Source organism: Carassius gibelio, chromosome A14 (genome assembly GCF_023724105.1).
Source record: "Carassius gibelio isolate Cgi1373 ecotype wild population from Czech Republic chromosome A14, carGib1.2-hapl.c, whole genome shotgun sequence".
Classification (NCBI taxonomy): Eukaryota; Metazoa; Chordata; class Actinopteri; order Cypriniformes; family Cyprinidae; genus Carassius; species Carassius gibelio.
The window spans coordinates 15,412,722-15,424,283 of record NC_068384.1 but is presented as its reverse complement, the minus strand read 5'-3'; the positions used below and the strand labels follow the sequence as shown (position 1 = coordinate 15,424,283).

The 11,562-nt window shown below is 36.0% G+C and overlaps 2 protein-coding genes across 3 annotated transcripts; one reads left to right on the top strand and one right to left on the bottom strand.

The window, feature by feature from the left end:
* Positions 1–1,259: 1,259 nt before the first annotated feature.
* On the bottom strand, positions 1,260–6,052 carry LOC128027624 (60S ribosomal protein L26). 2 transcript variants are annotated; one of them, XM_052615393.1, is made up of 4 exons: positions 5,918–6,052; positions 5,064–5,239; positions 4,803–4,943; positions 1,260–1,433 (listed from the first exon to the last, which is right to left on the bottom strand). In XM_052615393.1, the coding sequence occupies exons 2-4, from the start codon at positions 5,229–5,231 to the stop codon at positions 1,305–1,307; spliced, it is 438 nt and encodes a 145-aa protein (XP_052471353.1). In that variant the 5' UTR covers positions 5,232–5,239; positions 5,918–6,052; the 3' UTR covers positions 1,260–1,304. The 2 variants fall into 2 exon arrangements, with proteins under 2 accessions (XP_052471353.1, XP_052471354.1); XM_052615394.1 differs by having other exon boundaries at positions 5,064–5,236; positions 5,918–6,033.
* A 2,158-nt stretch (positions 6,053–8,210) lies between these two features.
* On the top strand, positions 8,211–9,841 carry LOC128027356 (interleukin-17B-like). The gene is made up of 3 exons (XM_052614901.1): positions 8,211–8,331; positions 8,416–8,735; positions 9,071–9,841. Exons 1-3 carry the CDS (start codon positions 8,308–8,310, stop codon positions 9,321–9,323), a joined length of 597 nt encoding a protein of 198 aa, XP_052470861.1. The 5' UTR covers positions 8,211–8,307; the 3' UTR covers positions 9,324–9,841.
* Positions 9,842–11,562: the final 1,721 nt, after the last annotated feature.

Below are 11,562 nucleotides of genomic sequence, written 5' to 3'. Positions count from 1 at the left end.
TAGTGCAGCAGAGCGTCATAGGGTTATTAGTTACTAACTGTAAAACTAAATCCATAAAAAATCACGTTGCTTGAAATAAATATTAAAATGTTTTGTATTAAAATGTATCAAGACATGTTTAAAAATTAATAAAAAAAAAGAAAAAAACACTTTCAATAACTTTAAAATTATCGATAGATCGATAAAAAAAATTATAAAAGTGAGACAAAGAGTGAAATAAAAAGGAAAAGCATTTTTAAAACAAGAATGAAGACTGGAACCTGTGGATTAGCATTTGACTGCTGGATTAACTGTAGATTTCCCTCCAAAACTCTAAAGGATTTTTAAAGGAACTTCTAAAGAAAAAGTGTATAAAGAAAAACAAAAACACTGACTACATTCAGATCAATGGGAATCTTCTAGACAACTCTAATTACTACATGAAAAGGGGCCGTCTGTAAGGAATACGTGCACATTTTTAAAGAAGGAATTGGTCGAGGGGGAAGATTAACTACATGTAAAGATGAAATGCTGGATACAGGCAACCCCATTCTTACTATAACCTAGCGTACTAAAAGCATCTTCCTTCTGCAAGGCAATGAAGCAAGCCTTAACTCATTTGAGATGTTTCCCCTGCTGAAGGCCAGTGTTGAGGAGAGAAAAACGAGCCTCAAGAAGACTGCACAGACTCTGAGGAAGGCCCAGTGAAACGTTCACCTTCACCACATGATAGTAGACTAAGAGACAGTTTAGCTTTGCTGGAACTGGACTGCACTGAATAAAGAGAGCATGCTCAAGTCAAACTCTGACACACACACACAAAAAAAAAAAACTCTTCTTCAACAACATAACATCACAGCCATTAGTCAAACAGAACAAATAAAAGATATTAGAAGAGGGACAGACAGCAGCACTTGTTACGAGATATGAGTGGACAATTTCATTGTCTGAAAGTCACAATTTTAAAATTCCCTTACATTAATGTGACCTGCTTCCTATGAAAAAGACAATTGACAAACTTATTAAACAAGTGGTCATATGAGGCGAAGCGGTCTTGTGTGTAAGAGAAAAAAATAAGAATTTCCCCAGGACTCATTTTTCTGTTTAGAAACCAGTTATTGCTCAAGCTGTGATTTTCAGATGTTATATGAATGAAAACATAGATGGCACTAAAGCTGAGCTTAAATCCAAATTCTTTCATTTCAAGTTCAATTTGGTAACAACACTGCCATTTCAAACCAAAGCATCACTTTCATATAAAAGACAAAACAAGCACAGAATTTTCAGGTTTGTACAGTCTTTTTATTGTTGCCAAAAGAATCATTTCACTCCTGCATTTTCTCAATGGTCTCCTCCTTGTATTTGCCCTTCTCCTTTCCGTGCTCTCGGGACTTGGCCTTGCGCTCAAGGATCTTCTTGCGATCCTTGTCGAGCTTTAGCCTGGTGATCACCACCTGAACAACAAAAAGATTTATTTCATTAACATTTCCATCAACCTATAATGGCATAAAATAAGCAAGAGTTTATGCAATTAATCAAAAATATATATATATTTCAGCTATAACTAAACAGTTAAGATGTCTAAAAGTTTGAATTAAATTGTTCACTGGATTTGCATTTTGATAATGTACATTGACAATTTGCTATCTGAGGGAAGATTGTGATATATGGATTAGGCCAGTGTGGATCCGGACACAGAGGGAATTCACCCACTTCCATTTTGTATTTCAAGAGCACTAATTATATTTTATATTTTTGTATATTTTGATAAACGTGCATTAAATTTGTAAATCATTTGTTAAACTTTTTTGGAGATGGTCCGAAATGAAAGCCCATGCGAGATATTCAAACTTTTCCTTCACGGCATTTGTTTTCATGACATCCAGTGAGTGTATGATGTTAAGACATATATGGGCAACATTTCACCTCTAATATAAGTATTTTTTTATCTATCTATCTATGGTGGCCCATCACAATATCAAAACTGACAGCCACAAATAGATTTTACAAGAGACTTACACTTCGTTGAATAAATGGAGCACTGCAGGTTAAAAAAATAAAATGCAGCCTGTGTTTTTACATGACTATCTTAAAAGAACCGACCGACTTTAAACAAGCTTTGATTTCATTTTCATTTCATCTTTCCTGTAATGCCTGATAAAGTCACATTCATGAGCCCAGTGCTGATTTGATTATAGCAGTTACTGGGAAAACAATATGCATAAACATATCTCCCACTCCAACAGCGCCTCCTGCTGGCAGAGAATGATGTGTAATTTAGATATGTCAACCTATAGACTTTCAAACATCAAAATGTCATTAATTAATATGTATTTGTGTACAAAATGACAAACATATTTTCCTATTCTATTTTGCCTGAAAAAGCTTCCAACACACTTGCGTGTCGCGTGAAAAATAGGTGTCGGTTCAATTTCTAGCATGTCTCGCGCAGGCAGTCTGCAAGCTCTAACCTGTTAACATGGGAGCAAAATTAAAAACGGACAGGCCACGCAGCTGAGACGCTTACGCCACGCATCCAGTATGTCACCGCACTGATAAAGGAAGTCGCACTTCTGCTCCATTCATTAACACAGACACGCAGAACATGCAGGATTCATATTTAAATGGACTGTTCAGGCTTAAGATTTACAGATATTAGTCCATATTGTGATTTTATCTAAGTGCAGTGACCTATTTTTGATTAATTCATTCAAAATTTATCGAATTCCGTGCCATTCCTACAGTTAAACTGTAAATTCCGTTTTCTGCATCGCAGAAATCATAGGGTCCTAGTTGTGGTATGTCAGCTCTATTTTGCAATGGACACAGGCCATGACGTTCTCTTTACATTTTCCCTCAAATCAAAACACATTTTTTTAAATCATTTCAGCCCTAGATTAATCGTGCAGCCCTAATATATACTATTGACTCTCTAACAATACAAAGCTAGTTAAAGAGCCTTTAGCTAGCTCTATTGCATGCAACTGAAACGTGACCCCGTAAGCTTATGCATTTGTAGGTTGGTAACATTGGCAACTTATGAAGAACAATCAGACACTTTCTCATCAAAAAAAGTAATCCAAGATAACTGTAAATATGCAAATTTTGAAATGTCAAATACAGCAGTTGTTAAAAAGCATCTATCACTTATGTGGAAATGAAAGAACAGTGTTACGAAAGTTACCCTTAAGGCGGTCGCACACCGGACGAGAAGCGCAGCGTCGTGCCACATGTAGGACAACTCGAGGTATCGCACATTCTATACGCTGGAGCTCAATATCGAATCAAGTTCTGAGCAGCAAGATGAATGAGTTTTAATTCACTTTCTTTATTATTCTTTTAATTGATAATAGCTGAGTTTTGACCGTTAATGAAAATAATCTGTGTTATAATTTAGTCTAGAATGTCACTAGCATTCTAGATTGCCTGTCATCAATTGTTTTGCATTATAAGCAATTTCAGCATTTCTAATGCTGTAGCTAGTAATACTGATTTGTTTGCTCAAAAACATTTTTATATAGGTATGCTTATTTCTTAACATTTCTAATGACTGTCACTGGACATTTTACCTCAGATCGACAATTAAGACATTCCTATCTGAAAAACCGATGACAAATCTATCTTCCTCCACGTTTATGACTTCCCCATGTTGTCTTTGAACAATCTATGGTTGGTTGCATATAATTCTGTGTTTTTCCCCTACGTCGTTGATTAGTTTTTCATCTATTGTGTTCCGATTCTCTGCTATTTGAATGAGACCTTGTAAATCCACTAGGTGGCTGTAATCACAAGAGGCAAATACTGTAATATTTTGCATATGTAAAAATTACATTTACATTTATTCATTTGGCTGATGCTTTTATCCAAAGCGACTTACAATTGCTATATATGTCAGAAGTCGCACGCCTCTGGAGCAATTAGGGGTTAAGTGTCTTGCTCAGGGACACATTGGCGTCTCACAGTGGATTCGAACCTGGGTCTCTCACACCAAAGGCATGTCTATCCACTGCGCCAACACCACCCCCCTTTAAAAATGTCTCAAGAGAAAAATAAGATTAAAAGGACTACGTTTATTATACATTTAATTATATATGTTTACATTTTATTCAAGCTGTACAACTAATGTAAGTAGTATTTTGCAGTGGCATCTTGGTATAATGTATGAACAAAGGTTAGAAACAAATTTGTTATTTAATAAAAACTATGCAGATGGCGCTCTGTGGCACGGCAGAAATTTGAACAGAACTCAGTTTTGAGTTGTAGCTGGGCGCTGCGGACAGATGCCGAATGGCACGGTGGTGTGTGTATACTCAGAGAATAATGCGTTCAAATTTAAAAGACATGGCACGGCGCTTCTCGTCTGGTGTGCGACCCCCTTTAATCTCAGACAGAAATGTGAAGCCAGTCCAAAACTGGCATGACAATTCAGTAGTAGTGTTTTGATGCATTTAATAGAGCCGTAGATCACTGACAAGCTACACAATATCGCGTGAATTATTGAATGATTGTCGAAGGCAATAATGAATGTGATATTGCATAGCTTGTCAGTGATCTATGGCTCTATTAAATGGCGCTCCATTTGAAAGCAATTCATGCCGATTTAGCGGTAATCACGGAACCAGATTAACTGACTAGATGCGCATATGATCATATCAATAGATATATCGCCCAGCCCTAGCTAGAACCTATTCAAATGCATTTAGGATAGACTGGCCATCATTCTCTCTAGACATGACACAACCACTAGTTATTTTTTCAGTAACATTCACATCTCATGTTTTGCATTAAAAAAAAACTAAAAAACAACTGGAAATAAAATATACCTTGCTGGGGTGGATGCCAACATGAACTGTGGTGCCGTTGGCCTTCTCTCGCTGAACACGCTCGATGTAAATGACATACTTCTTCCTGTAGACCTGGACAACTTTGCCGATCTGCTGGCCTTTGTAGTGTCCCCGGACAACCTGGTGATGAGAGAGAGAAAAGCAAGCATTGTTATGCCGAGTGACCAGTACTAAATTAAATGACATTTCAATACATCACTCGTAATATTGACCAGGCAGGAAAACTGGTTATGTCCTCACCTGGACCTCATCGTCTTTACGGATGGGCATGGATCTCACGTTGTACTTCTGGCGGAGCTCTTTGGACAGAGGGGAGGACATGATCTTCCTGCGGATGTGTGAAGGGGCATTGAAGTGCCTCTTGCGGTTTTTGCGCCGTGAGGAAGTCACAAATTTATTGAGCTTCATGATGGCTGCTGATGAAAAGGACAATTAAAATTAACTTTGAACATAAAAAACTAAAGAATAAATGTAGCTGGGTTGCATTAAAGCCAAATTAAACACATAGGAAAAACTAGGCTTGTAAAAAAATTAACCCATGTCAAACTTTACTGACACTTGGTTTTGTCCGATACACCAGACATCTCTCAATGGACATATCAGCAGTGATATATATATACATACACACACACACACACACACACAATAATACCCTGAAAGCGTTATTTGTTTATTGATAACACAGTGCATTTGAAAAGCATGTTCAACATCTCGTGGTATTACTTGTAATTCCAAATTGACATGACAATATAAGCACACACATCTTAGGTTTTCATACTCATGTTGTGCTTCAAGGGCGTTAAGACGCAACACGTTTAAAACAACACATAGCAAACACAAACGGAAAGTATAGCCTTGTGTTTTGAAAAATGTAGTTCTCCGCACGGGAGAGAGCACAGCTCCTATAGCAGGCACTGGCTGAACATCGGCGACTTAAAACACCCGAAATGTCCCACCGTTACGTGTAAAATAACACATATAAATTGAAAGTAGTGATATTATGTAGCGATAAGGTGTGTTTTAAACTTTGAGGACATAAAATCCACGCGGATGCCAAAGGATGTTCAAGAAATGCTTTAGCAATCTCAGCTTACCCTGCCGACTTGTTTGTATGGCCGCCGGAAAAGAGACTTTAGAACTACATCCGCCAGAATTAGTTGTAGCTCAAATCTCGCGAGATCTTGGATAGAATGTGATCCTGAAGTAGCTGTCAGTTATGCAAGTGTCACGGTGGAAATAACATCAGATATAAAGGTCTAAAATATAAATAAATAATTAATAGTTTTTACTATTTTGTGTACTGAAAAAAAATATTATTTTAAAAATGTACATATATATATATATATATATATATATATATATATATATATATATATATATATATATATATATATATATATATATATATATTAAAAAAAACGTGTGATATTGATGCATTTAAAATTGGGAGAATTACCAGTCGGTTACTGGTCCTTTCTTTAATTATTTTGCAGGTTGTTTGCAAATATAACAATAGCAAAAGTAACAAATTCTCAGTGCTCAGCTCATGTCCTTATAATAGTGTGATTGCCCGCCTGCTCAGAATTCCAGTTTAAGCTGGTAAAGTTAACTATGTTTTGGAAGGTGGCAGCTGTATCGCTGGTCAGAGCTGGATATTATGTGAGGCATGGTGGAAAGGTGGTGGACCATGCAAAAAACACCCAGACAGACTACCAGCTAGAACCCAGCTACCATTTTCCAAAACAGCTTGAATTCAGCTTTCCAGCACTTAACAATCTTATTAATTCAGCAAGCAAAAACATAAAACAAATGTAATGAATAGCCATGCACAGCAATTATATTGCAAAATAAACATTATTAGTTTCCCCCTGACATAATTTAGTCACCCTCATGTCATTTCAAACCTGTATGCGTTTCTTTCTCCTGTGAAACACAAAAGAAGATATATTGAAGAATGCTGATTACCAAACAGTTTTGTTTCCCATTGACCTCCACTGTATATATATATATTTTTTTTTTTTACCATAAGTTGAATAATGTTTAATTACATTATTCAAAATATCTTATTTTACATTCCAGAGAAAACTTATATGAAAAGTTATACAAGTTTGGAAACCACACGAGAGAGTAAATAATGACGGAATCTATTTTTCGCTGGACTATCCATTGAACAAAGTTACAGTCTTGCTGTCTTTCATTCACTCCCAAACATCACAATGTCTTGTGAAGTTTCACAGGTGATTTAACAAAGAAAAAAAAAAATGCTTGGGACTTCCTTTGTCAAAAGATTACAGAAGAAAAAAGAAGGCAAATCTGAGTCACTAGCCATTTTATTAGAATGATATAATTGTCAATGAGTTTGAAAACAGTTTTCATTCAACACAATATTATGTGTGTCTGTTTTTCTGGCTTTTATCCAACCAGCCTTCAAAAATAGCAAAACACAGTTTGCCACAACTGTTCTCTTTGATTCTGCAGGTCTACACTGCCCGGACATGTCATACGAGCAGGTGTTCTTTTACACAGCTCATAGCCGTCCATTGTGAAAATGAATAAAGCATTGAATGAGCAAGATCAGGGGAAAACATGGATTGACCAAATCTGTAGCTGTAGACAGTGTTCTTTAGCCTGTAGTTTGGTTCACAGAATGGGTCTAAGGAGCATAAAGCTCTGTCTGGTTGTTTGTTCTCTCTGGGCTTTAGGACTTAAGAATAAAAAGGGTCTTTTGAGTGCATACGATTGAATAGACACACATGAAAACAACAAAGGTACAGAGGTTAGTGCTCTGTGAAATTGGACAAGATTCTATTGAAAACCTCTCATACACCTGTAAATTTGCAATAATACACTCTCTTTTAACTAATGATTAACTTACTATCTATCTATCTATCTATCTATCTATCTATCTATCTTATACACTCTTAAAAATAAAGGTGCTTCATGATGCCAGAAGAACCTTTTTGTCTAAATGGTTCCATGAAAAGCCTTTAACATCTAAAGAATCTTTCTGTTTCACGCAAGGTTGTTATTGGTGAAAGAAAGTTCTTCAGATTATTAAAAGGTAAGAAAGAGATGGTTCTTAAAAGAACCGTTGACTGAATTGTTCTTTGTGAAAACAAAAATGGTTCTTATATGGCATCTTTTGAAGAACCTTTTAAAGCACCTAAATTTTTAAGAGTGTATATCTGTTTATATCTTTATCTATCTATCTATCTTTCTGTCTATCTATCTATCTATCTATCTATCTATCTATCTATCTATCTAATGTGTTTGAGAGGGTAAGAAGAATAGGATTATTCTTGTATATAGCTATATATCTTGATGTGGCCCCACCTTGAACTGTTTGGTTCAGGTGTGTCCCTGTAGGCTACTGTGTCAGTGTGAGGCGTGACACTTCAGTATGAGTAATCCCACGCTCCTTCCATTCAATACATACACAGCGAGGAGACAAATGTGACAACTTATTGCACTCTGACTGAAAACAATGTGGAAAAATATATGGAATAAGGTGAGTATCAGAAAAGTGAAATATGTGTTTACTCGGTAAAGCATTATAAGAATTAAATTAAAGCCTCTGTACTTCATATTGCAGGTGTTCATGGTCCTGATGGTGGGGAACCTGTTTGTGCCCACTGACACAAAGTACACCAATAGAGAAGGAAAGTCTCGGAGACGGAAACTGGAGTCACATCCTCGCCGGAACGCCACATCTGTCAAAATCTCACCGGATCCAATGATGACAGGTCCAGAATCAGGTGTGATGCCCGGTGCTGTTGAAACTGACTTTGACAAGAGTATTGAGGACATGGTGTCTCAGGTCCGAAACAATCCCAACTTATCCATAAACACATGTGTGGTGGATCGCAAACTTTGGATGTCCAACAGTCGCAGCCTTTCTCCCTGGTCCTACAGGTGGGTGTCATACAGAGTTCATTGTTAGTTTCATCTTTGAAATGCAAACATTATGAATATTACTATATTAATATTAACCCCTATGTTCTGATTGTAGATTGAGAGACCTCAAAATTAATTAAAACAGAAATTATTTGTATCATTATAAATTATTTTATGCATCCTTGCATAAAATATTTTGCTTTAAATTGCTTTAAATCCTTGCATCCTAAAGCAGCCTAAATGCAGCCTAAAAAAATTAGGAAAAAAAATCTTACCGACCTCAAACTTTAGTTTATACATAGGCCTATTTTATTTCTAACTTTTTAATGTAATTTTTTAATGCCTTTGACCAGAATCAACCACGATGAGGACCGCAAGCCCGTGGACATCCCGGAGGCCGTGTGTTCGTGTGTGGGCTGCATCAATCCTTTCACCATGCAGGAGGATCGGGCTATGACCAGCGCCCTCATCTACTCCAAGATCCCCGTGCGCAGAATCCTGTGCCACCGGCCAACCAGGAAACCGACGAAGAACAAGAAATGCGTTCCCCGTTACAGATCGGTGGTGGAGAGCATCGCCGTGGGGTGCACGTGCATCGTGGGGTAGCCGAATGGGACCAACCTTCTGCAAATAAACCGGATCCCAATTGTGAATATCAAGATTTTATGTAGGGTGAGATCAATAAAACAACTAACGTAGCTGTGTAGGCACCTTTTCTATTTTGAAAAGGTGATTTTTATTTAAGATCTTGAACATTTATTGTCGTTAAGTATTAATTGTTGTGACATTTCGGGCAGATCGTTTTAGTGGCTATATGTTACGGAACTGTAAAGTGTTTTTATGTAAGAAAGAGAACTTAATTGTGAAATGTCTACAAAAAGCCTAATATTATTTTCAATAATAATACATTTCAATCATGGTATAGGGTTGTCTGTTTAAGATCGCCCTCTACTGACCAAAATATAAGAAATTGATACAAAGAGGAGACACTTTTATGATTTCATAATAATTTTGTTTTAATGGTTTTCTTTCATTTTAATATGGGGTTGGTAACTGGGTTGAAACAGAACCCGAGGACACTTTAAAGTATTTTGTTCATAAATGTTATCCACTATGTTTCTCATATGTTCCTAATACAGTTATTTTCAGTATATATTTGCAAATTGAGAAATGACATCGTGTCTTTAATGTAAATAAAATATACGAAACATAAATAAATGTAGCCTACTGGATTTTTTTCCTTTTTTTTTTTTTTTTTTTTTTGGTCGGTGTGTTAAGAAAATGTCATAGCTATGTATAAAGTAGCTAAATATGATCGTGCCAGCTCTTCACTGAAAACACATGAGCGACACAAAATGTACAATTTTTAAACATTTATACAATGATTTCATGATTCAGAATAAATGAATAAATGTAATTAAAAATGTTCTTCTTGTCTTCAAACAACTCAAAGTGATACCTTGCTACTTGATGTTCTTACAAACAATATCAAATAATATTCTTATAAAAATAAGACACTTTAGCTTCTGGTCTCGTGCGCCATCAGCAGGTCTCGATCGATCATCACCTCAGTCATGTTAGTGATCAGCGAGGAACAGTAATCGAGAAAAATACAGGAGAAGGACACATCATGCCCGGTATGTGTTTGGCTGATTAAATGACATAATCTCATTATGTCATAATCTCATAAACTGAGAACGTGAGTTTAAGTCTGATTGTTATTGTTTGATTACTTGCGAGAAGGACGCGGTTCAGGTGAACGACCCTGGCGTTTGGTGCAGGTGAAGGGTCCATCGGAGGCGACGGCGGCTGAAGGTAGGAACTGACGGACATCTGGACAATGATGCACTCTCAGATTATTTCCAACGCTCTCAGTGGGATATTTTAATCTAATAATGTACTTTCAGTATTCTAGATTTAATGTGATATTTTAAATAAGGGCGTTTCAGACTTTTTGACCCCTTCCTACAATATAGCCCTGTATTTTAAAAAAGAACAATTATTACAAAAAAGAAAAAAAAGAGGAGGGGGGGGGGTCTAAAGTGATATTACAATATTAAAAAATATCCTAAAATGGCTTTTATGTTGTTATTACTAAACCTCAAGCAAATTATTAAAACATTTACTTTTATTAAAAAGTGATTTTTTCTTATACCCACTAAAATACAAATAGAGAGAGAATATATATTATATATATCACATAATTTTAATGACAGTCTATATATAATCACAATTTTTATTTCTTACTGTTATTAACTTTATAACATTACTTTATGCGCACCCCCCCACCCTCAAATTATGTCACAATACAATTTACAGTATGTATGCACAGTATGCTCTTTACAAATAATAACTTAATATTCAATTCAATTCAAGTTTATTTGTATAGCGCTTTTTACAAAATAAATCGTTACAAAGCAACTTTACAGAAAATTATGTTTCTACAATATTTAGTAGTAGCTAGTAGTTTGTGCACATTTGACAGGATTTTAGAAAAAATAATAATAATAATACAAGACGTAGTCAGCTAGACGATGAACTATCAATATTATTAAGTTATTATATGATTCAGTCACACATTTAGCAATAATTGTTAGTTCTGTTTGTTGATTCAAGGTTAGCATCATCTGGGGTCCTCTGAGGGTCAGCATCATCTCTTCTCAGGTGTTCTGGATCCAGACTGGAGCTTGTTTAAATCCTAGTTACCACGGGATGTAAATCCCGTGGCGAAACATAGAAACAAAATACAGACATCATTAGCATAGCTGCTGATCCAACAAAGTAAAATTAGTTTAACCCAAGCTAATGAATAAAAATGCAACTTTGAACAGATGCAACTACACTC